Source organism: Glycine max, chromosome 4, assembly GCF_000004515.6.
Source record: "Glycine max cultivar Williams 82 chromosome 4, Glycine_max_v4.0, whole genome shotgun sequence".
NCBI classification, from domain to species: Eukaryota; Viridiplantae; Streptophyta; class Magnoliopsida; order Fabales; family Fabaceae; genus Glycine; species Glycine max.
This window is the reverse complement of record NC_016091.4, coordinates 8674825-8702357: the sequence shown is the minus strand read 5'-3', so window position 1 is coordinate 8702357 and position 27533 is coordinate 8674825. Positions and strand designations below refer to the sequence as shown.

The window sequence follows — 27533 nt, the reverse complement described above, 5'->3', positions numbered from 1 at the left end:
TCTTTTTGGACACAGAGAAGTGGGCATAGTTATTAAGAATATGGACATTTCCAGTGGAGAGGTCACTGTGAATTTGAACGAAGAGTTGCTTTTGAAGAGCAAGAGTCCATCAAAGTCTTCTTCTGGTTCTGACAGTAAAGTGGGGTCACATGCTGATTCTACAAGCACAAAAAGGCCATCAAAGAAGCAGCAAACACTTGCAGCTTTCTCCAAGTACAGCTCTATGTTTCCTGAAAAGGTTGTGAATTTAACCTACTTCCTGTTTCTAATCATCACTTTTATAATAATGAGGGAGAAATAGAAATCAAATGCAAAAGATAAGTAATCCTCCCAAACAACTAAAAACTGAAAAACATATAAGAAACATTGGAAGTACATCAATACAATAATTAAACAATTTTTTTCATTACCATTCATTTTTACGTTCTAAGAGACGTAATTCATTTTAACTGGATATCGAAAGATTACATATTACTGTCTCTAGGACATGTATCACTTCATGTATTTTGCTCGAATCTTATACTCTCTTATAAATCTATTACTTGTATTTCTTCATTCTTTCTGGTTGGTTAGATTGGAATTTATTCCTTTGGTTCATATTAGTCTTTTGGTTGGTCTTGATGTTTCCTAGAAAAGGAATCTCTCAGGTGATGCTCTCTTGACAGTTTTTTGATATATTGTTGTTATTCACTGAAAAATATTTGAAGACAGAATTTCCCTTCTCCTTGAGAACAAGGTGGAACATGTATCTTAGAAACTAAGAAAAATAACGTAGTTCTGAAAATATTGAAACAATTACCCTTGCTGAATTCTGTAGGTTTAGCCTATATGCTTTTCAATTTCCCTTCTAGTAGCCTTCTTCTTCTTGATGTTTTCTGAGTAAATTCATCTATGACTTTTTGCCTGGACATTCTGGCATGGTTTTATTTTCTCTGTTTTCTCTCATATGTCACACTAACATACAGGCCTGGATACTAGTGTAGCACTTATAGGTCTAGTATCTGCTCCGTTTCAGATAAACCTGCTTTTTGTTGTGTCTAGGGGCAATAGAACAAATGAAATGTTGTACTTCATGTTAGGAAGTCCCACATTGCTTGCCTCAATTCTCAGGGTACTCATATATCTGTTGGGCAACTTCACTTGATGCTAATTGGTTTTAAGTTGAAATCTAACATGATATCAGAGCCTATAGCCCATCTTGGTTCTTTGCCTATTCTAGTAGGCTCGCCTGTTCTGGCAGGCATTTGGGGAGGGGGAGGGGGGGGGGGGGGGGAGTGTTAGGAAGGCCCACATTATCTACCTCAGTTCTCGTGGTGCAACTTATACATTTGTTGGGCTACTTCACTTAGTGCCAATTTGTTTTAAGCTGAAATGTAACACTTCTGCCTTTCTCTTCTCTAATGGTTTCTTCTTTTATGAACTAAAAAATGTGTTGGTGGCAACTTTATTTTTTATGACGAACATTTAGTGCATTGATTTTGCTGTTAGTTCAAATTAGTTGAATCCCCCCCTCCCCCCCAAATATCATTGTTGCCAAGTGGTTTCCTATTTACCCATTTTATTTCCATTATGTGTAAGTGTAACTAATTTCAAAATGTTGCAAAATTTTTTGTGTATTGTCCAGAATATTGGTCTACCTAATTAGAAAGATGCATTATATCATCACTTTATCTTTTTGGTTGATTGTGTGGTGTAATGATGCACCTTTGTGCACCTTTTCCCAAACTTTATGTTCTTTATGTGGTGCTTTGGTTATGGGTTTCCTTGTTGTGGATAGCTCTAGTTTTTCAAGCAACTTTATTTTTTTTCAGAAATATGAAGGGTAGAGAAACTGCATAAATTATGATCTTGTTGCTTCAAAGTCTTGATTCTGTTACTGTTTATGGCTTGCTGGACACTAGAATTTGGCTTTTGGGCAAAATGTGGTTCCTTCACTTGTAAGTCTCTCTGAGTATGTGTTCCGGTGTTTGTGTTCTTGGTGAATTTTGGCTTCCGTTGAGCATTTAATTAAGTCTGGTGTCCCATTGAAATTCAAATTGTTTATACACTTTATAATGCTTAAATTGATTGTCAATTTTGGTTATGTTTGTTGGTTTTATCTAATCTAAAGTTAGTTTAAAAATGCTTTTAAGGGTTTTTTAAATTGTTTTAATGTCAACTGTATTAGTATATTTTTGTTGATAGGTCAGCTTCAATCTACCAAAGCTGGATGTGAGTTTTGTGCATCGTGAGCATGGTCTTTATATTGAAAACAACATCATGGGCATCCAATTGAAAAGCACCAAATCACGATCCACTGAGGATCTTGGGGAGAGTACACGCCTTGATTTCCAACTGGAGTTTAGTGAAATTCATGTATGGAGTGTGACTGTTTATTTTGGCAGAGCTTGTGATATGATTCCTACTTTTCACTGTTTTGTTTCTTGCTGACAAGTTTTCTTTTGCCTGATTGTTATTACAGCTTCTTAGAGAAGCTGGTTCTTCTATCTTGGAGATATTGAAGTTGGATTTGATCTCTTTTGTATATATCCCGATACAGGTAAGTGATTTGGTATCCATGTAAAGTAGCTTTTGCATCACTTTAAAATTGATATTCCTTTGTGTTTGCTCCACCTGACAAATATACTCAAAGTTAAAAATGAAAACACACACACACACACACACACACACAGACACACACACTGACACACACACACAGACACACACAGACACACACACACACACAGACACACACACACACAGACACACACACAGACACACACACACACCCAGACACACACACACACAGACACACACACACACACAGACACACACACAGACACACACACAGACACACACAGACACAGACAGACACACAGACACACACACAGACACACACACACACAGACACACACACAGACACACACAGACACACACACAGACACAGACACACACACACACACACACACACAGACACACACACAGACACACACACAGACACAGACAGACACACAGACACACACACAGACACACAGACACACACACAGACACACACACAGACACACACAGACACAGACAGACACACAGACACACAGACACACACACAGACACACACACACACACACACACACACACACAGACACACACACACACACAAAAAGATGCAGAATTTTTGCTGAGATTTTTATTTAAGTGGCAAGATGTCAATGTCAATGCAGAAATTATTGCGACCCTGATAGTTTTGTGCAATAGTATTTTCTCTAATTATGATTGATATGTTTACTTGGACTTAAGGAAGTTTGCCTATATGCTTTACAGTAAACTGATATTTCTCTTTTCATTAAGGGAGGGAACTATCACTAGAATTGGGATATATTTTTTTTTGATCGGCAAAGATAAGTATATATATATATAATAGCAATGGAGTACCAGAGGTACTTTGTACAAAAATAGAATTCCATAAATATGGTTCCTCAATGAATAGGAACCATATTATGGCTACATGTTTAATTTACAGCGGCTAAAAGCCAATAAAAGCTACCCTCTACTGATACAAAAAATCCTGTCTAATATGGCTTGACCAGTGATTAAAATGCAGGGAGAAATCCTTCTCTAAGTATCTGAGCCAAGTCCAGATTAAAAACATTGCATCCTCAATCAGCTTGTTGCCATTGAAAATAGCATTAGAGAATATAATTCTGTTGCGCATCTGCCATATGGACCATACCACAACCAACCACCAACATTGCCATCTCTTTACCCTTATGCCATCCACCTGAACATGAGTGTTGGAGGAAATGACATTTTGGGTTTAATGGAAGGGCACTTTTAATATTCATCCAAGACATGGTTTCCCACCAAATGGGCAGGATTTTTATGCAGTGAATGAATAAATGAGATGCCTCCTCCTCTACCCTACCACAGAAAGGACATGTTAAATCCACTATCTGCACGTGTCTCCTCTGCAGATTCTTCTTAGTTGGCAATCTATCCCTAAACAATCTCCATGCAAATACAGCGAATTTTCTAGGAATCTTTAACTTCCAAATCTCCTCAAAACAGTCCTCCTTACTTCCAGCTGCTCCCCCCTCCCATAACAATTGATAGGCACTGCTTGTAGAGTCTGTGCCTGAAGGGTGTCCTATCCACTCCCATACATCATCTCCCTGTTGCTGTATGTGCCTGCCTTTGACCTCTTCAAGGAAACTGATAGCTGAATCAATTTCAGAGTCAAACAATGGTCTTCTCCATAGGAAAGGCCACTCCCAACCATTATCCTTGTGAGATCCCACTTGTCGGATAGGTTGGTGCTGCTGTGATGAGATGAGATAAATTCTAGGATATTTTTCTGCTAATGATTCCTCCTGACATAACCACCTATCCTCCCAAAATTTAATCCTGTCTCCAGCTCCTACCTTCCATCGGAATCCATCTTGGAGAGCTCTACCCTGGTATGAATGACCCATAGCCCTTTTTATATCCCTCCACCAAATAGATTCATTGGCTGTCCTTCCAACTTCCTCCCCACCCCTCCATCCACCATATTTAGACTCCAATACTCTAGCCCAAAGATCTCCTTGGCACTGTAAAAGATGCAACTTCCATTTGCCTAGCAGAGCGAGATTAAAAGTGTTGATGTCCTTGATGCCAAGCCCTCCCCTTTCTTTGGGTAAGCACACTTTGTCCCACCTAATCCATGCAATCTTGTTTTGGTCAGGACCACCTCCCCATAGAAATCGACGTTGTATTTTCACTAGCTTATCCACCACGGACTGAGGCACCCTGAAAAAAGAAAAGAAATAGATAGGAATTGATGTTAGTACTGACTATATTAATGTCACTCTCCCCCCAAATGAAATGTGTCTTTGCTTCCATTTTGACTAGAATTGGGATATATGAATTATGATTGAGGGATGACATGATAAAATGGCCTAACCTAATGCTTCTGTTATACTAATAATTAGGTCAAGTACTAGTGTTGCTAGTAGGAGCCTAAATCCACAAACAATAAGACAATTGACCCTAATATTCTTCCAGAAGGATTGAAAAAATAAATATATCCTGTTTTGAAGTGAATAAAAGAATCTAGTTGTCAAAAAGGAAACAAAATTCTCAAGAAAACGACTTTTTATTTGGTACTCTAAAAACTGTAACTTCATATGTGCTCATGTTTTGCCATTTTCGCATACTGCTCAACTCCCCTCTTTTGTTTTTACATATGGAGTTTGAATGTTCCTTTTTATTTGCTTTGGGAACTTACTGTTATTTGTTGTCGGGGATGCTTCCTCTGAATCAGCCAATATCACCTGTTAGAGCTGAATCTGAAATCAAGCTAGGAGGTACTCAGTGCAACATCATAATGAGCAGGTTAAAGCCTTGGTTGGTCCTCCACTCGTCTAAGAAGAAAAAAATGGTACTTCGACAAGAAGCTTCTGTGGTTGCAAGGCCTCAATCAACCGATGGCAAGACCATCATGTGGACATGCAATGTCTCAGCTCCTGAGATGACAATAGTGCTTTTCAATATGGCTGGTTCTCCGGTGTATCATGTAAGTATCATGATTATATATACTTCTCATTAAGAATTTATTTGTTACAATGTTGAGGCATTTCTAGAAATTGTTTCCAGTAGATGAGAAAGTTGTTAGATGTTAAGTATTAAAATGCAGCTTTTGAATGTTTCCCTTGCAGATTTTATTCGTCTGTTCAAGGATCCATTTGTAGGGCTGTAAATACATATGTACCTTAGTACCTCTGGTACTTTTTACTATATATATAAAATTACTTCTGCTGATAAAAAAAAAATAAAAATGCATGGTAGCATGATGCTGATGAGACTGAGGTGAGGTATAGCTACAAAGCATTGCTTTCAAGTATTTGTTTTGACTGTTTTGATGAAGGGTGCCTAAGTGATGCTTTATACACTGGATATATTGGTGGTTTGTTTTGCATATTTTGAAGTTTAAATTCCTTTCTACCATGTCATTATACCTCCAATGTTGATAACTATCGAGTTCTGTTGTTTTGGATGTAGTTATCCTGGTTTTGCTTTATTTTTTTTTCCCTAAGTTGATTTAAATTAGTTGTATAAATAAGTTGACATTTGTTTTAATGCTTTCCAAATTTAGGGTTGCTCACAATCATCACATCTGTTTGCAAACAACATTTCAAACATGGGGACTACAGTACACACTGAACTTGGAGAGTTAAATCTCCACTTGGCTGACGAATATCAAGAATGCTTGAAAGAAAGTGTTTTTGGTGTGGAATCAAATTGTGGCTCCATTATGCATGTTGCAAAGGTTAATTTGGATTGGGGAAAAAAGGATGTGGAATCATCTGAAGAAGATGGTCCTAGGTGTAGACTAGGTTTATCAGTTGATGTTACTGGTATGGGAGTATATTTAACTTTCAAGCGTGTAGAATCACTTGTATCAACGGCCATATCTTTTCAAGCTCTATTGAAAAGCCTATCTGCTTCAAAGAAAAAATCTACTCATAGTCAGGGGAGTTTAACAAAATCTTCTGGGAAAGGAACTCAGTTTTTGAAATTCAATCTTCAAAGGTGTTCAATACATGTATGGGGTGAGACAGGTTTGGAAAATACAATTGTTCCAGATCCCAAGCGAGTTAATTACGGCTCACAGGGGGGTAGAGTTATGATAAATGTGTTGGCAGATGGTACCCCACGCAATGCAAATATAATGTCCACTATTTCCGATGAATACCAGAAGCTGAAGTACTCTGTCTCTCTTGAAATATTTCAATTTAGTTTGTGTGTGAACAAAGAGAAACAGTCCACACAGATGGAACTTGAAAGAGCCAGATCTGTCTATCAGGAATATATGGAGGAAAATAGGCCAGTAACAAATGTGGCATTGTTTGATATGCAAAATGCTAAATTTGTACAGCGTTCAGGTGGGCTTAAAGACATTGCTGTCTGTTCTCTTTTCAGTGCTACTGACATTACTGTAAGGTGGGAGCCTGATGTGCATCTATCACTAGTTGAACTTGTTCTCCAGCTGAAGTTACTTGTACACAACAGCAAGCTTCAGGAGCATGGTAATGAACACATGGTAGATGTGTCTCATGTGCAAGATGCTAGTTGGAAAAAAGAAGTTACCACTGAATCAGGGCACCTTGAAAAGCAGAAGAAGAAAGAATCTATTTTTGCTGTTGATGTAGAAATGTTAAGTATTTCGGCTGGGCTAGGAGATGGAGTTGATGCTATGGTTCAGGTGCAGTCAATTTTCTCAGAGAATGCTCGCATAGGAGTGCTCCTTGAAGGTCTTATGCTTAGTTTTAATGGAGCTAGAATTTTCAAGAGTAGTCGGATGCAAATTTCACGAATTCCTAGTGTTTCTGCAAGTGCATCTGATACAAAAGGACATGTAGTTACAACATGGGATTGGGTAGTCCAAGGTCTTGATTTTCACATTTGCATGCCATACAGATTGCAATTGCGCGCCATTGATGATGTCATTGAGGATATGTTGCGAGGTTTGAAGCTCATAATTGCTTCCAAGACAAATTCGATTTTTCCTGTGAAGAAAGAGAGCTCTAAAGTTAAGAAACCTAGTACAGTACAATTTGGATGCATAAAATTTTGCATACGCAAGCTAACTGCTGATATTGAAGAGGAACCAATCCAGGGATGGCTTGATGAACACCATCAGCTGCTGAAGAAGGAGGCTGCTGAGTTAGCTGCACGGTTGAACTTTCTAGATGAATTTATATCGAAGGCGAAGCAAGGTTCCAAATCAACTGACACTGTTAGTTCTTCTCAAGAAAGAAAAATTTCTTTTAATAATGTTGAGGTTGATGTAAAAGATTCTTCTACTACTGAATCCATGAGAGAAGAAATTTATAAACGATCATTTCGATCATATTATCAGGCATGCCAGAATCTAGTGTTGTCTGAAGGGTCTGGTGCTTGTGTAGAAGATTTTCAAGCTGGTTTCAGACCTAGTACTACAAGGACATCTCTTCTTTCAATATCTGCATTAGATTTAGATGTAAGCTTGAAAAAAATTGATGGCGGAGATTTTGGGATGATTGAGGTTCTGAAGAAGCTTGATCCTGTCTGTCTTGAAAATGATATACCATTTTCCCGACTGTATGGGACAAATATTCTCTTAAATACAGGTTCTCTTGTAGTCCAGCTTCGGGATTACTCATTTCCTCTTTTCTCTGGAAGTTCTGGTAAATGTGAAGGCCGTCTTGTATTGGCTCAGCAGGTAAGATTAAGAAATCTCATTGTCTTCCATCCTTCTATATACACCATTTTTTTCTTGTTTATGTTAATTGCATGTTCTGGTTATTCTTTGGTTAATAAGGCCCTATTAAACGTACAACAGGGATGCATAAATAGTTAACTTTTTCCAGAGGGATAAATAAATTCGAAGTTCAAAAAAGCATCCTTCCAGAAATATCTGATTGTTGTATACTTGGCCCCTCTTGAGCTAAATGCTCTCGTAAAAAATTCTAGAAAATGTTAAAACTAGAAAAGAAACAATTCAAAGTCCAAAATATTATCTTTCCAGAAATATGTGATTGCCATACTTGATCCCTCTCAAGATAATGTTTCATAGGACAAGACGGTGAGGAGTCAAACAGCAGACAATAAGATGCCCTCCCATAAAATCTCACAGAATACAACTAAAAAATTACATCATGGAAGTAAAGCTTTTTCCTATCATTCTGTATGTCCAAAAAGAGAAATGCTTCTGTGATAGCTTGTAGCTAACCACGAAAAAGAAGCTAAAAAGCTAAAACCACTCTGTTATCACATAATAGAGCTACTGAAAAAGAAATATCCTTGACAATTGTTGCATTTCTCTTGAACTTCTAAATTGTCATACGATAAATTGATTCACTTTGGATTACAGGAGTTTATTGGCTTACTTGGCTTTCAAACTTCTATTCTTTCCTCTCATCACATTGATATCATCTTTAAAGACCTGAATATTTGTAAACGTTTTTTAGACGGATATTTTATGGGTTGAATGACAGTGAAGTATGAATGTTTTAGTGTACGCGCTGTACTGCTTTTAATGCATGGTTTTGAATTATGGTGGAGAATATTTTATTGAAATCACATCTGATGAGTTACCTCATTGAATCAACTTGAAGTGTCTACATTAAAATCCCCATGCCTTTTCAAATGTAAACATTGTTTCCCTGCTTATTACATTTTACTCATGTCAATTTATAGTGGTAAAGTACAATAGTAAGGTTTTGAAAAAATCTGATACTTTAGGTGTTAAAAAGTATAAAACTATAGAAGCCAACAATCTCTTATCTCTTGATATCTTCTTCCTTTTTATTAAGGATGAGGATGGAGAGTGATGTGGCTTGCTAATAGGACTTTATAAATTCAAAGATCATTTGCAATCGGTCTAGAAAATATTTTAAATCTGCGAGGCTCTAGAATATTATGATTGAATACTTCCATGTGCTATACTATTCAATATTGGGGTTTTATAATTTTTCTGACTCCTAAATGAGTATTTAGGATCTGATCAGGCAAGTGCTATTCTTTTGGTGACTTAGTGAAATAAAGCAAGCAAATAACATGATTTCATATAAATGCACAGGTTCAGATGCTATTCCCATGTTGTGACACTCTTCTCAGAGTGTCTATAAATATGTACTTGACTGAATATTTCAGTGGTTAATAAAATCTTTCTTTCTCTATTTATATTCTCTGAATATCAGAATCTAATAATAGTATTTCCATTTCATTGTCTTTTCATTCATTTATTACAACTAGGCAACTAGCTTTCAGCCTCAAATGTATCAAGATGTCTATGTTGGGAGATGGAGAAAGGTTCGCATGCTTCGATCAGCTAGTGGTACTACTCCACCATTGAAGACATACTCAGATTTGCTGATACATTTCCAGAAAGGTGAGGTGTCATATGGAGTGGGTTATGAACCAGCTTTTGCTGATGTTAGTTATGCTTTCACCGTAGCACTTCGGAGGGCTAATCTAAGTGTTAGGAATCCTGGTCCACTTATTCTGCCACCAAAAAAGGAGCGGAGTTTGCCATGGTGGGATGACATGAGAAATTACATCCATGGAAAAATTTCCTTACGCTTTTCTGAATCAAAATGGAATGTTTTAGCAAGTACAGATCCTTATGAAAAGGTTGACAAGCTTCAAATTGTGACCAACTCTATGGATCTTCATCAGTCTGATGGTCGTGTTTTTGTTTCTGCCAAAGATTTTAAGATTTTGTTGAGTAGTTTGGAGAGTTTGGCCAACAGATGCGGTTTTATAATTCCAACAGGTGTATCAGGTGCATTCCTGGAAGCTCCTGTCTTCACTCTTGAAGTTACAATGGACTGGGATTGTGAATCTGGAGATCCTATGAATCATTATTTATTTGCACTTCCAGTTGAGGGCAAACCACGTGATAAAGTATTTGATCCCTTCAGATCCACTTCACTTTCCCTTCGATGGAACTTCTCTCTTAGACCCTTTCCTTCCCCATCACAAAAACAGTCTTCGTCTTCCATTACTAGACGAGATATTGAAGGAGATGCTACTGCATTTGATCCTTCTCACATATCCCATAATGTTTCACCTGTGTCCCCAACATTTAACTTTGGAGCTCATGATCTAGCATGGATTCTAAAATTTTGGAGCTTGAACTACATTCCTCCGCATAAGCTGCGCAGCTTCTCTCGTTGGCCACGTTTTGGTATTCCAAGAGTTGCCAGGTCAGGCAATCTTTCACTGGATAAAGTGATGACTGAATTTATGCTCCGTCTTGATGCCACACCGGCTTGTATAAAGAACATGCCTCTAGATGACAATGATCCAGCCAGAGGACTGACCTTTGCAATGACAAAACTTAAATATGAACTGTGTTACAGTAGGGGCAAGCAAAAGTATACTTTTGAAAGTAAGCGTGACATTCTTGATCTTGTTTACCAAGGTCTTGATCTTCATATGATCAAGGCTTTCCTAAATAAAGAAAAATGTGCTAGTGTTGCCAAAGTAGTTAACATGATACTGAAAAGTTCACAATCTGTATCCATGGACAAAGTCTCCTGCGAAAAGGGTTACATGACTGAGAAAAATTGTGATGATGGATTTCTGTTATCCTCTGATTACTTCACCATCAGAAGACAATCTCCGAAGGCTGATCCTGCTAGGTTACTAGCATGGCAAGAAGCAGGAAGAAGAACTATTGAGATGGCATATGTGCGGTCTGAGTATGATAATGGGAGTGAAACTGATGACCATATGCGGTCTGACCCAAGTGATGACGAAGGTTACAATGTGGTAGTAGCAGATGATTGTCAAAGTGTGTTTGTCTATGGTCTCAAGCTTTTGTGGACTATTGGAAACAGAGATGCTGTTTGGGCTTGGGTTGGTGGCCTATCCAAAGCCTTTGAACCTCCCAAGCCTTCTCCTTCCCAGCAGTATGCACAGAGAAAATTACTTGAGGAAAACAAACAGCGTGATCGAGCTGATTTCCATCAAGACGATGTTTCTAAGTGCCCTCCCACTGGTAAAATTTCCAAGTCTCCTTCTTTTCAACAGTTAAGTACTCCTGGATCAGTCTCATCTTCACCAAATTCAGTTAAAGTGGACAACTTGCCATCTGGTATGTCTCGTTTGCTTGAGAGAATCTTTGTTAACTACTGTCAATTTGGACATGCAAATTAGATCAGAGACTAGATAAACACATGATAAATACATGTTACAACAAAAAGCATCACTACTTGCAAGATCATTGAGTTTATTCTTAAACATTAAGCATTTTGTATTGGGTTTAATTATTTCCCATTTTGGTATATTGCCAGTCAAAAAAGAGAACATGGATGATTCTGGTGGGACTCGACGTTTGATGGTGAATGTTATTGAGCCACAGTTTAATCTTCACTCAGAGGATGCAAATGTAAGTTTAAAAATATGCGCACCCTTTAAAACAGCAGATTTAACTCTTGGTTTTCTGTTGTTTCACCTTCAATTGTTTTTTTAGTTAAATTCCTTATTATGGTTCCTTTTCATTTTACATTCTGGTATTGTTAATCAATTTTCCTAGCACTTTGTCCTTTTTTCAACTAATAAACACCCTTTGTTCCTGTTGGAGACCCCAAATAGTTCCTTGAGGTTGTAAAATAGGCTGAGTCAGATGGGCCAGCCTGCATTAGGTTTGACTCACTTCTGAATGGTCTAAATGAGCTCAGCTGATTTGAATTGACCTTTTAATCTCCTTCTGTTTCTTAGACTGGACTGGAGTATAGAGATATGTAACATCCTAAATTAATTTTGTTGGCTTTGGGTTTCATTTTTATTCATTTTTTGGTGAACAAACAATGTCAAATACCCAAAAAAACAAAAAAGCATCAACAATTGAATGTTCCTACTGAAAAAGGTATGAGACATATATGAGAAAACTGAGGAGAGGAACCCTGGCAATTGGTATGATATGGCATGATACAATCATCTTGAGAGACTAAGGAGCTATCATCAAATTTGTTCATTTCATTTTTAACACAAATTAATTTGGGTTTGGCTATAGATACAGTTGTCAACTTTTAAAAAGTGTAACTTGACAGAAATGTAAATATCTAAACAAGTGAAAATTGAAAAATTCATTGTAGATATTCTTAGTGCTTTGCCTACTTTGTCTTTTCTATATTTCTTTTCTTTTTTATGATAGAGAATATTTCTTCTGTCTTTTCCACATTTTTTTTGAATGAAGTGATATGAGAAATAGGAAGAAATATCACCACCTAAGGATGGAGGATAAGGAATCCTCAGACCAGATAAAGAAAATGAAAACAAAAGCACGAGCCAAATTATAATTCCTATCAACATAGAAAAGATGTCCAATATCTTTGCTTGTCCCCTTAAATAAACCACGTGCTGAACACCAAAGAGAAGCCATGTACACAATTATATCCCAAAGAAGATTTAAAGGCAAAGATACACCCTTGAATATACAAGCATTCCTTTTCTACTGCACAAAATACTGTACTGAACATTGCCACAAGTTTTTGTTTTCTCTCTTATTGCCAAACCCTTTAATGTGAACATTAAGAATCCAACCAACTAGGAAAAAACCCAATTCTTACTAAAAATTCTAAAACAGCCTATTCCAAAGGCAGCTTTCAGCCAAACAATGGAGAGTACTAAATGAGGCAAAATTGCCGATTCAGAACTGCACATAACATACACACAACAAAATTATGATGACGGAGAATATCTTTTTGTTACCTTTGTTTCTTCTATCATTTATTCTGCCTCTGCTCTTGTACTCATCTTCTGCCCTCAAATAAAATTTCTTCTCTTATCTAAAAAAGTTCAATTTTTTTCTTTTACCGCTGAATTTTCATTCCTTTTTCCCACTTTTCTCAAATATTCAAGTATTTTGTACATCTTTTACGACAAAGAAAATGTATCTAGTACACCTTCTCTTATATTAAAATAAATGAAGCATCTAACTATCTATTTTACCTGTGGTTTGCAGAAATGTAGGGCCTTGATTATGTATGTGATTGTTTATTTTTTACCTCATTGATACTCCTTTATTTGAATTTTTTATTCACTTACTAACAATGTAGACATCACTCATCCTTTTTTTAAAATCTCAATTTTTTTGTCAATCAGGGTAGATTTTTGCTTGCTGCCGTAAGCGGCCGAGTTTTAGCCCGGTCATTTCATTCAATCCTTCATGTCGGTTATGAGATGATTGAGCAAGCACTTGTTACTAAAGATGTACATATTAACGAATACCAACCTGAAATGACATGGAAAAGAATGGAATTCTCTGTTATGTTGGAGGATGTGCAGGCTCATGTTGCACCTACAGATGTTGATCCAGGAGCTGGATTGCAGTGGCTTCCAAAAATTCTCAAAAGCTCTCCAAAAGTATTGCGTACAGGTGCTCTTCTTGAAAGAGTTTTTATGCCTTGTGATATGTACTTTCGGTATACAAGGCACAAAGGGGGCACTCCAGAACTGAAGGTGAGTCATTGTATACCTAATCTGTTAACATATAAATGTTTACTCCCCCCCTAGTAAATGCATGTATTCCTCAGATATGTCATTTGTCATGGATGTGGTCAATACTCGTTTTAAAACTACTGTAGGTGAAGCCCTTGAAGGAGCTCACATTCAATTCTGATAATATAACGGCAACAATGACATCACGCCAGTTTCAGGTCATGCTGGATGTATTGACCAATCTTTTATTTGCACGCCTGCCAAAGTAAGGACAAACCTACTGTGCTTGCACTCATTCTAAAACAAAATCTATTTACCTACTCCAAACAGTCGCTTATGTTGTGATTCAGTCCTTATTGCTTTACTATTTATCTCATTGTACTTAATATCTAAGTTTTAGTTTTCATTATATTTAACACCATTGTTGATTCATTATAGTTTGTCATGTTTACATTCCCAGGAATGAACTTTTAATCTGTGAAACAAACATACTCATTGTGACAATTATTCAAGATGCGATCTCTTTTTGCCCTTCAAGAAATTTAAAAAAAGTCCAAGATGTTGTGATATATGATGAGTTCTTCAAATTAAATAAGTGTATTGTACACAATGCAGGCCTCGAAAAAGTAGCTTATCCTTTCCTGTCGAAGATGATGAAGATGTTGAAGAGGAAGCAGATGAGGTGGTTCCTGATGGTGTCGAAGAGGTGGAACTAGCAAAAATCAACCTCGAAAAAAGAGAGAGGGAACAAAGGTTACTTCTTGATGATATTCGAAAATTGTCTCTTTGGTGTAACCCTTCTGTGGATCCACATCAAGAAAAGGAAAGTGAATTATGGATGATATCTGGTGGGAGATCTTTGTTGGTAAGAAATGAATTTTTTTAACAATCTTTAAATTGATGTGACTGTATAGTTTTATTCAAAGTATAGATGCTTGTTCCTAAATATTCTGGTCCTGCTGTAGACTGATAGCAGACCTCTTAATAAAAATGTGTCTTAGTATTTTGAATCTGCTGTATACCCATCCTATACTGTACCATAGTACCTCTGGTACTCATATATAATATATCATTACTTTTGCTGAGCAAAAAAAAAAAAAAAAAAAAGGGGTTGGAAAACAGGTAGGAAGTTTATAAGTTATAACCAACTAATAGAAATTTATAGGTTGATAGCGAACAGAACAATATAAATAGAAAGAGATGATGGAGAGAAGTGTGTAGAAGAAGTTAGTATGAAAATGGAGTGTTTGAGGAGCTCTCGAATCATTCTCAAGATTGTATTCCGCCACTTCTGGTTACATTGACGCAGTGAGTATTAATAAAAATTACTTGACACTGAGTTTTTGTTTGTATTATTCTTTGGTGCTGCTCAGTTGGGTCTATCATAGACAAAAAAGAAATCAGGCAAGTACTTTGCTTGGTGATATTTTTATGGTTTTGGTACTTGAAATATTAGTATCTATTAGCAGAGGTTGATTATTAGCTGTTAGTACTAACTTAATTAAGGAAAAAAAGTCACTCTTCCATATAAAAGAAGAAATTTAGTATAAGAAAAGGAGTACGTGGGAGGAGAGCTAGTCCCTAATTAGTCCCTAATTTTTGAACATTTGGATGGTGATCAGTCCCTAATTTTTAGGGACAAACAGAATCTTCTAAGATGAGGTATGTGGCTCCAAGTCAAAAGTTCTAAGATGATATTATAGTCTATCCTCCCTCATACTCCTTTTCTTATATTAAATTTTTAGGGACAAACAGAATCTTCTAACGGTAATATGGCCAAAGTAGTGTATACAGGGGGGGGGAGGGACCCCTATCTTACAAGCCAGTTTTGTAGGTTTGAGTTATGTGGCTCGAAGTCCAAATTCTAGATGATATTAAAGTTTATCTTAGATCCAATGTTGGGCCACCAACATTTGCCATGCTCTAGGTCGGTAGCCTTGGGTGTGGGGGTGTGTTGGAAAACCACCTTACCCCTAGCCCACCTTAGTTGTGGGCTTGTGACCTCTTTGGAGGTTGCCTTAATTGTAGCCTTTTAGTTCCACATCGACTAGTGATATGACCAAAGTATTGTATGTAATTGGGGGGTAATCCACACCTTATAAGCTGGTTTGGTTTTGTGGATTTGAGTTAGGCCTAATTCTACGATATTTATTGAAAAAAACTTAAGTCCCACATCGGGTAGAAATAATGTCAAGATAGATTATATAAGTGGAGGGCAACCCTTATCTTATGAACTAGTTTTTGGGGTTGAGTTAGGCCCAAACTCACATTCTAAGATGATATTAGAGTCTATTCTAGGCCCAAACCCACCATTTTATCCACGCATCAAGCCCAAAAGTGTCCGGCGTGAGGTGGTGTATTGAAAAAAACTCAAGTCTCACATTGGCTGGAGATAAGGCCAAGATAGAGTATATAAGTGTATTAAACTCAGAAAATTGCACAGATAAAAAATTGTGTGTTCTCATCTGGAGAATTCTCCATTAAATAGTGATGTTACAATCTGATTTCCATCCCTGAAAGCTGGCTAATCTGCAATAAATGCTATCCTATAGCCAGGGTAACTAATTAAGGAGATACTTGCATAATTATAGCTATACAATTATGCAACAAATCTGCACCAATAACAACAAATATTCTTCAATATGCACTGATTAATGACAAATATTCTGCCAATCAATTCCATTGACAAAGTGAGGGGAAACTCTCACCCTATGAGCTAGCTTTTGGGTTTGAGTTGGGCCTAAACCCACATTCTAGTAGACTTGCCTGTTCTGTCAGGCATTTCTGGAGGGGGGGGGGGGGGGTTAAGAAGTCCCACATTGCCTGCCTCAACTCTTGTGGTACATGATAGGTCCCAGGCAGCATTGCCACGTGAGCAGCTGATTCATAATGAGACAAATAAGCCTAGGATATGGCAGGTGTATTCTAGAAGGGGCAAGAAGGGAATTAGTGGCTAGTTAGTTATGGGAATGACGTGGTCTTGGAGTGAGGGCCTAGTTGAGTAGTTCTGTTATATAAGGAGTAGGAAAGGGAATGGGAATTTATCTTGGATTGTATTAAGTCACTAGAATGGTTAGGAAGTGTTAACTTCCTAAACGGGGCCTAGCTCTGAGTCAGAAATCCAGGAATTGTTATTCCACTTTCTGTAATTGTCCTCATCTTTTTATTACAATCAATAAAGCCCTGTGATCTTTTTTTTCACTGTTACATTTAGTTCTCTGTTTCTGGTTCGTAACAGTACAACTTATATATCTGTTGGACAACTTGAGTGTCAATTGGTTTTATGATGAAATCTAAGATGATATTAGAACCTATCCTTAGATCCATTCATTAAAAGGGACACTCACCATATTATCCATGCACCAAGCCCAAAAGTGCTGGGCGTGAGGGAGTGTATTGGAAAACCCAAGTCCCACATCGGGTAGAAATAGTGTTAGGATAGAGTCTATACAAGTGGAGGACAACCCTCACCCTATGAGCTAGCTTTTGGGGTTGAGTTTGGCCCAAATCTACAAAGAATATTTATTAATTCCCTAATGCTTGTATTATTCTGTTACTGTTACTTTTTAGGAGATATTCTTTCCTTATCTTTAGGACTAGTTTAATGTACAGTTGACCAATTCTCCTATTTATTGTACCGAATGTTATCAATGGTGGATGGCAGCTATTAGAGTTAGCCATTTTTTTGTTGTATTTTACTGTATCTGTTATTTGTTTCTCATGGGCCTTAGGCCCTTATTTAGTTTGGGTTCTGTTGAACACTTAAACCACAGCTATTAGGGTCTAACAAGACTGGGAAGCCATCTGGGTTACTGCTTGTCTGATTGAAATCACAAATCCAGTTCAGTGTTTATATTCTTAATAATTTTGCTCGGTGTAGACAGCATTCCATAAAAATTTATGGTGCTTTCACCCTTCTGTAAGGAGTGAAGGTATTGAGGTTGATAGTAAAACAGAGAAATTGCATTTTTTTTTATCAGCAAAAGTAATATATATATAAAGGAGTACCAGAGGTACTAAATTACAGAAATAGGAAAGACCATACGAATGGTGCCTGAATACAGACTGAACATAGTCTGAGTACAGAGAAATTGCATTGGATTCTGAAAAATGAATTAACACATAAAAATGGAGGATGAGTTCAACTATTTATAGATTTACTAGAAACTGAAACCTAACTATCTGTAACTAACTGTTAGTCACAGTAGTATCACTATTATAAATGTCAACTAACTTTTAGCTGTTGCATTACCCAATACACACAAATTATAACTACTCTAATAGAAAGAAGGACATTTCATTTTTCATTGGCATTTGAGGAATCCGAAGCTTTCACGAGTAAATTCATTCTGCTATTGTGTTTGTGATAGAGTTTTGAGATGTGTAGATTATTTTTGTATATGCATATTTCAGTAGATGACAAATGTGCATACCTCATGAACAGTAGTCCAACACTGGCAGGTCCAGGGACTGAAGAGAGAGCTTGTAATTGCTCAAAAATCTAGAAAGGCAGCATCTGTGTCATTAAGGATGGCTCTTCAAAAAGCTGCGCAACTACGGCTAACAGAAAAGGAGAAGAACAAAAGTCCTTCCTATGCTATGCGCATATCTTTGCAAATCAACAGAGTTGCTTGGAGTATGCTTGTTGATGGTAAATCCTTTGCTGAAGCTGAGATTAGTGACATGGTAAGAATAATTTTCCCAATCCGTTCTCTCTTACTTCTCTTTATGTTTCCTTCAAAAATTTAGTGAGTCCACCTTAAATTTGCTTCTCAAGAAGTATACACTGGTGTCTCAATGCTGGATCTTCTATGTATCAAGTCTTGCATAATATTTATATTTATTAGATACATTCTAAAGTTTCTTGCATTGACGTGTGTTTAATTTAGTTTATTTTGGAGAAATAATTACTTTTTTTTGTGAGCTTTCTGACAGAGCTTTAAAAAAAGTGATTATTTCGAAAAGCTATTCCCAGACACTAGCTAAGACTCAATTTTCCCATGAGTAGATGATATAGAAGGCACTCTTACATGACTAATGTTTTCCTTCTACCGTTGTAAGCCATTGAATACTTTATCCCTAGTTGCTATGGGGGAGGGGATCAAGGAAAAATCACAGTAGTCTTTTCTAGTTTGGTTGTTCTTTCTTGTTCTCGTTCCCTTGCCTGAGAATGGTGGTTCCTTGCTAGCAATTTGTTTTGTAACTTTTCTTAATTCATTTCTTTTTTGTCCCAATTTGGAAGATTATACTAATTCTGTTTCATGTTGCCAAATACTTAGATATATGACTTTGACCGGGATTACAAGGATGTCGGCATTGCTCGGTTTACAACTAAATATTTTGTTGTCAGAAACTGCCTGCCTAATGTCAAGTCTGATATGCTTTTGTCAGCATGGAATCCTCCATCTGAATGGGGAAAGTATGTAATTTTATTGGACTTTCTCTTAATTGGTGCTTATGTTGATGTTATGATATTTGTTGCCATGCTGTTGTAACCTCTATCAATGGTTTTAGACCTACTATAGAATTGGTGAAGGTACTAGTTCATATAGTTCATGGTTGAATCAGAAATAAAAAATATATTTTTATTATTATATAATATATTAAACAGTAAAATAGTATATTGTTAAAAAATTAAATTAGGCAAATTTTTAAATTTACATGAGGTTCATATTACAAGTTCTACAAGATAAAAAAAATTCATAATAAATAGTCAAATTGTAACAGTCTATACATATATCCATATATGAGACGCTATTTATTTAAAAAATTTAAAGCAGTTCAAATTGGTTTTCTACACCAGTTCTTACCTAGTTTAGGCTGGTTCTTGTCAGGTTTTTTACTCTTATCAATTTTATGGATAGTCTGAACCAGCGATCTGATCAATTCTTTGTCCCACATCCAGTCTTAATAACTATGCTTTTATACATTGTGTTAATCATTGGAGATAGGTTATGTTTTGATTTTGTTTGAGGTTCTGATTCAACTCCATCCTTCTCTCTCTCTCTCTCTCTTCACCCATTTGTTGTGCTTGTGGTCATGATATAGTTTTACATATCTACAAGCACAATGATAGAAATTGAGAGAAATTGTAAGATTGATTTCATTGATCAGAAAATTATCAAGCCAAGTTACAAAGGCCACAACTCTATATAGAGTGACTAACAGAAACCTAACCCTGACAGTTACTAACTGACTACAGTTAGTGACTCTAACAGACTGACAGATCACTGACAGTTAAACGAATCTGAGAGAGAAAGAGAGGGAGAGAATTGAGGTTTAGGGAAAACTCTGTTAAGAGTTTCTGTTATTGAATTGTAAAACCCAATGATTCAATACAGTTTACAAGTATAAATAGTTAGACTAACTGTCCTAACTAACAACAGCTGCCATGGAAGCTATTGAGTGGTAAAATAACTGACTAATAACTAACCTAAAGGATTAGTTAACTAAGGAAAGCAGTAAGGGAAAAATAAAACTGTACAATGGAGTTGAATACTCCTATAACAGTTAACTGATAGCTTGCAGTTGACAACAAACATTAAGTAAAATCCAATACGCTTTTCTTAGTGGAGTAAGAATACTCTAACACACAATAAGTCAGAAGTGCTCCTCCTGTTTTCATCACCTGAAGGTTGTAAAATACAGCTTCCTCCCTCCTCACCCATTACTTTCTGTATGTTTAAGAAGGAAGTACCTCCTTGCATATAAAGTAAAACTATTAGAATGAATGAGAAATATCCAATAGTATCCTGATTTCCATATGCGTGTCTCAGCCGTTGTTGCCAATCTCTACAACATCAACCTTGCACTACTGTCCTTGTCCCCAATCTGCCCTCCATCAGTTTTGGGTCTTGTGCCTCCTGCATTTTCGGCGTTTTGCGTCATTTCTCTCCTATTGCTGACCTGTGGCCTTTGTTGCCTCTAACAACCTATAACCTATACTAAGGTGTTTCAGGCTGAAATAACCTCATGCTGTTTGTTGATGCTGCTGCATTCTCTTAACACATCTAAATGTGAACTAGCCACTGCCCACTTGTCCCAGACACGGTTTGAGCCCCACCAGTTTTTTGTCCCAGATGTGATTTGGCCCCGGTTTTTGTCCGAAATATGGTTTGCCCCATTCTCTGTTGTAGATTAGGTCTCGCCCTGGTCCTTGTCTCAGATGCAGTTTGGCTCTGCTAGTTTCCAGTCCCAGATCTTGCTGTCTTTAATCCATGTTGCTATGGCCTTGCTTCCATCCCAAAACATTCAGATTTCAGTGTTTATCATTGCATTCTCTTTCCACCAAAAATCATTCCTTTGACTGGTTTTCAGCAATGGGTCATACAGTGATGAATTGACTGTGATTTGTATCATTCCTGTGACTGTGATTTATAATAGTAAAATTTTTTATATACATTTTAAAGGGTTAGCAACTGCATATTAAATCCTGCTGTATTTGTATTTGCTGCAAGTATCATATTGCATGACCATCTCCTTTTTGAAATTCTTTTCCAGAAAAGTGATGCTTCGAGTGGATGCACGACAGGGAGCTCCAAAGGATGGAAATTCTCCCCTTGAACTTTTTGAGGTAATCATTTCCTTTAGGTTTTTTGGATCCTTAAACTCGGGGAAAATCAGTGAAGAGAAATAGAATCCATTCTTGGCCAAATTTGTGGTTTTTCTTTCTTGCTATTTCTTTGGTTAAATTGAAACCATATGTCATACTTATCTCAAGTAGATCTGAATATAATATAATGCCAAGTCAGTATCTTAGCGTTTTTTCACTGATTCTCTCCATATATAGATTGGCCTGAAGACATGCCCGGTGGGGCATTAGTATGATTTAGAGCTGGAACATTAATATATCATTAGTAGTTTTGTAGGCCTTAATATGGTACATAGGCGGCCTGGTTAGCTGCACAACAAACATGCCTGCGATACACCTTTCTTTGAAAAAACTACTGCAATGTGAAGTTCATATTCATATTGATGACAGAGTAAATGTAAATATCAAAGAGCTAGAAAATGTTAAATCTGCATTGTGTGTTTTTCAGAATCTGTAACTAAACTTGCAATTGCTTAGAATGTCTAGATTGGTTTGGCTTGTTTCTTACATGAACTTACTTTTCACTATAGGTAGAGATTTATCCTCTTAAGATTCATTTAACAGAGATGATGTACAGAATGATGTGGGAATATTTCTTCCCAGAAGAAGAACAAGATTCCCAACGTCGTCAGGTTAGTTTAAGATTACAAATCTCTCATATTATGATGTCTCAAAAATCAAGGCTAAGTTAGCAGAAAAACCATGTCAAAAGTTAAAATAGTGGTTATTTGTATAGGAGGTTTGGAAGGTTTCAACCACTGCTGGTGCAAGGCGTGTAAAGAAAGGTTCGTCAGTTCTTGAAGCTTCTGCTTCAAATAGTCACTCAACAAAAGAGTCCGAGGCCTCATCCAAATCTGGCATATCTGCTATACTATTTCCCACATCAAGTCAGCCTCCATCCCATGTTGACTTGGCTCAAGTGAGTATTTGATGAATTGCTAATACATGGTTCTCAGGTCAGATTATTAATATCAGCAAATGCTAACGTTGGTCTGCATTAATGGAGAGCTAGGGAGGAAAATAGCTTTTTCTTTTCTCATGTTCTCCCAATTTATTACTTTAGATGCTACATTTCTCAAGGAGTTTCTGAAACCTGCTTGCAGGCATCCAAAACACAAAATGTCAAAGCAAACCCTGGTAATGGTGCAACCCTTGAGTTGAGAAGGACATCATCTTTTGACAGAACTTGGGAAGAGACTGTGGCAGAATCTGTAGCTAATGAACTTGTGTTACAAAGCTTTTCTTCCTCAAAAAATGGCCAATTTGGTTCTACTGAGCAACAAGATGAAGCTGCTAAGAATAAATCAAAAGATTCAAAAGGTGTGAAAGGTGGTCGTTCATCTCATGAAGAAAAAAAGGTGGCTAAGTCACATGAAGAGAAGAGATCTAGGCCACGGAAGATGATGGAGTTTCACAACATCAAAATTAGTCAGGTTGGTATTTTTGGGCCTTTTGGTAAAATTGTTATCTATCATCACTTCTGATGCAATAATTAAAATTCAGCTAAATGTCATGGATTATTTCTTACAGGTTGAGTTACTGGTTACATATGAAGGGCAAAGATTTGTTGTTAATGATCTCAAATTACTGATGGATCAATTTCATCGAACCGAGTTTACTGGAACTTGGCGAAGACTCTTCTCGCGAGTTAAGAAGCACATCATCTGGGGAGTCCTAAAGTCTGTAACTGGAATGCAGGTGATGAATGACTCACAGTTTACTTTCTCCTTTCATTTTGTTGTTAATAGTTATATACAAACCTGTTCCTTTTTACTCATATCTGCTGTTTTTACCTACCACTGCAAATTTATGTGGATGCTATAACACAAACATGCTGTGATAGTAAATTGACAGAAAAGGAACTTGAGTGAAATTGTTTTAACAATTTCCTTTAAAATAGCCTTTACCAATCAAGAAAAGCACTGTATTTTGATAACATGGGTCTATTTGGTGGCAACTTTAACTGTTCTGCTAAATCCTTTAAATGTGTATCTTTTATATGGATTATGTAGGGTCGGAAATTTAAAGACAAAGGTCAGAGTCAGCCCCCTGGTGCTGGTGTTCCTGAAATTGATCTTATTTTAAGTGACAATGAAGGCCAGGCAGGAAAATCTGATCAATATCCACCATCTTGGCCTAAGCGTCCAAGTGACGGTGCAGGTGATGGATTTGTAACATCCATTAGAGGACTGTTCAGTACTCAACGTCGCAAGGCAAAGGCATTTGTGCTCCGAACTATGAGGGGAGAAGCAGAGAATGATTTTCAAGGTGATTGGAGTGAAAGTGATATGGATTTCTCTCCTTTTGCTCGGCAGCTCACGATTACAAGAGCTAAAAAGCTTATTAGGAGGCACACTAAGAAGTTCCGTTCCAGAGGACAAAAAGGTTTGTTTGTCACTTTCATGCTATTGCTTTTATTGTCTGTCTAGACAGTCTAATTAATATTCAATTGTTTCATGGACAGATTTTTGTTTTTTGGATTTTTTAGAAGAACATATGTATGGCAAAAAGTTTATTATTAAAAGGATAAGAAATCCCCTCAAAGATAAAAAAGAGACCAAACTAAAATTGCTCAAGGAACAGATGCAACAAAGTTGTCTTCTCTCTCTACATATTAGTAATATAAATTCTATTGACAAAACTATTTGCAAAGCACCAAAGAGAAGCCATAAACACAATCCTATCCCAAATCTAACAAAATTGAGAAAGACATTTGGAAGTACCGGCATTCTCCAAGTAAATACGCCTGAGAATTTCAAAAATAGCTACAGATATAAAGTTCATACTCTACTCTTGCCTAAACTTTTTCTTTATTGATTTTTTGTTCTAAGAAGTCAAGCACCAAACAATACCAGCCCATGCCCAAAAGCCAGACCGATTGGAAAGCCATTTCAAAACCATCTGAACAGGTGATGAGAAATTGCTCCACAGTGAAAGGATATACCATGTGTTCACCAAGAATCCCTAAAATCTATTCCATTAAAAATTAGGTGATTTACAGTATAAACATAAATGGGTACTGTTACTGAACTTGGCCTGCATGTAACACCTTGAAAGAAAGAGAAGTCTGAGGTCTAAAAGTCCATCTGTAATAAATCTGTTAGTTATAGAGTTCAGCTAGTCAGCTATCCAGACAGAAGGCATGCTATGGAGGTAGGTTTGAACTTCCACATGGGTTTGTTGAGGAGGAACTCCAATGATTAGGAAATTGATTGGTTTCTGAATAGGACTTTACGAGGAAGTATGCCAAAAAATTGAAGGTCCTAGTTCTCCTTTAGAGAAAACTTAGGTGCAGTGCGTAGGACCTTTGGGTTCTATTCTCCGATCAAAATTGAAGTTTCATTTCAGTAACCCACCACACCAACCTTCAATGCCTGGGTTATCAAGATGAAACTCAATTTTGGTTAATCAACAACACCGGAAGTACCTCTATGGTACTGAACCTAAATTTTCTGCCTCCTTTCTTAATTTAAGAAAGACGAATAGAATATAAGTTTTTACGAACAATGTTCTGGCCTTTTAGGTTGTATGTGTTGAGGGATTGTTGTAGCAATTTTCTTTGGATTATGCAATGGTCTTTTAGCTTGCTAAACCCTTGATGCCTCTTCTGCTGAACCCTAATGTGCAAAATTGGGACTCCTCTTTTTCTTCCCCCCCTCCTCTCTGGATCAATTCCTATTCTTTAGAGCTGATTGCTTGAATAAAGTAAAAGCATAATGTGTTCTAACTTAATTTCTCTATTACTTGGTTGGAGTACTCGTGATTGCTTGCATGCTCATGGTGGTTGCTATAATGATCATTTTTAATATGAATAACACTTGTATGTATTTAAGCTTTTTGTGAGGTACTGTATATACTTTGACCAGCTATCCTAAACTACTCTCCTCTCTCTCTCTCTCTCTCTCTAGGGTTAATTGTGTGTTGTTTCCTCATTATTTGTTGTTTAAGGTAACTTCCGAAAATTATTAATTACACAAATTACTATGCTAAAATGACTCTGACAAAAAAACCCTTACTAAAAGAGTTAGAATGTAGTTGTGAATCAATTTAAGTATTTAGTGGAGATACTAAAAAATGAGGGTGTTAGTTGGAAAATAATAATTAATGTTTTCTTGGTTATCTAAAATGACATTATGATAAAACTAAAATACTCAAAATAGCATTGACATGTAATACGAGACGGAAGTAGTACTTTAGTTGATTGAATACCCTAACATTCAAGATTATACTGGCCTTTTCAATCTAACATTTACAACAAACTCATTATCTTTCTCAACTCTTTGAATGAGTCTGGGTTTGAAAGAAGATAGAATTTTAGAACAGATTTATGTAATATGCTAACTTATTTCAGATTGGTTCCATGGGCATACAAAATGTCAAGGGAGCATATCTGAATGTAATATGTACTTCTAGTACCACTGGTACTCAGTAATATAATATTATTTTTGCAGAGCAAAAAAAAAAAAAAAAAAACCTGTCAAAGCTGTGTTGTGTTTTGATATTTGACTTGCTGATCTTTTTTTCTGTCTCCTAATCGAATCCCTTCATGTTCATTTGATTACTTGAGGAATGAAGTTTGAATCTCTTTCAGGTTCTACTTCACAACAGAGAGAATCGCTACCATCATCACCACGAGAGCCAACTCCATTTGACAGTGATTCTTCAAGTGGATCCTCACCATATGAAGATTTTCATGAATAGAAATGTTGTCATCTAAAGGATTTCTTACTTTTCCGCTGAGCATGACGCAGGTTACATCTAGTTCTTAAATACTCTGAAGGTAGGGCCTCGGTTGAAAGCTATAGACATCTTGAACAGAGGGGCGCTTGGAATGGAAAGAGAACTTGGGGCTATGCATGCATGGTTGATGTTGATTGCTATTCATTGTGTATTTTCTGTCGCAACCCAAGTCATGAGTGAAAAAGAGCCTTGCTTGCTTTCATCTCACACCTAACATCTATGCAACATCGCTCGCACATCTAACATTTCTATTCCTTGACAACTTCAGTCACCGGTGAAGAGCCATGCGTTCATCTCTTAACGTGTTTTCGGGTTGTATATTCCTGTAGCTTCTGGTCAATGTTCAATTTTTGGCTTCTTAATTTATGAGAAAATAGGAGCCTAGAGGTTGACATGATTATGTATATACATTTGATTATATTTTGGAAAATAGAATAAAAGCAATATCTTTTTCGCAGAGATCCTTATTTAGAATTAAAATAAAATTGATGGACACAAAACTTTGTATAATGAGAGATTATTCTAAACCATTTCCCAAAGGAATAATGCTTGTGTAGAAAGTACTGAGCTGCAGGATATTTATTTTAGTACATTTTTTTTGTGTGAATATTTAGTACATTATCCTATCAAACCAATACAGAGCATTATACATTATCTTCTCAGAGAAATTATGAAACATAATTCTATCGAGCTTCCTTTTTTTTAAGAAAAATCCCGCTATCAACCAGTGAACTTCATTCACAGAGCCAGCTAACAAAGAAATGTTAGATTAGTTCTTCGAAGTGTGGATGAGGAGGATTAGGCGTTTGATACTTCTTAGTTTCTACTTTGTAAATTAATATGCATAATTTAGATTAACTATTAAGATTTTTCCAGGAGATAGAAATGAGTCAGCAATATTGCCAGTGATATATTAAGAATAAGAATATTTAAAAGTATTGTATAACAAAAAAATGTTTAAAATACTTAAATTTGTGTAAATATCAGATTTTACTAGTAACAAATTTTATTAAGTTAAATTTTCAATATCAAATTTAAATTTTTTATATCAGATTTTGTTAAACAGTAACCTTATTTAGAATGAAAAATTATAATAAAAATATCAAATTTTGTTAAACTATCAATTTTTTTAATGATAGTTATTATTTTATTATTTTCTCAATAACCAATCTATAGTTATTATCATTGTTGTGATTACTATGACATCAAAAAGTATACTGACTTTATACTTATAGTACACTAACTCTTTTTTAGGATA

At 36.4% G+C, this 27533-nt stretch overlaps 1 protein-coding gene across 1 annotated transcript; it reads left to right on the top strand.

Moving 5' to 3' along the window:
• The first annotated feature begins 99 nt into the window (after window positions 1–99).
• LOC100802230 (protein SABRE) lies at window positions 100–26732 on the top strand. Its single transcript, XM_014774572.3, has 20 exons — window positions 100–238; window positions 1812–1937; window positions 2185–2355; window positions 2462–2539; window positions 5276–5527; window positions 6107–8215; window positions 9751–11596; window positions 11796–11890; window positions 13609–13965; window positions 14091–14209; window positions 14560–14809; window positions 18406–18630; window positions 19224–19363; window positions 21445–21517; window positions 22066–22167; window positions 22272–22454; window positions 22639–22968; window positions 23066–23233; window positions 23548–23920; window positions 26127–26732. Exons 3-20 carry the CDS (start codon window positions 2260–2262, stop codon window positions 26234–26236), a joined length of 6906 nt encoding a protein of 2301 aa, XP_014630058.1. The 5' UTR covers window positions 100–238; window positions 1812–1937; window positions 2185–2259; the 3' UTR covers window positions 26237–26732.
• Window positions 26733–27533: the final 801 nt, after the last annotated feature.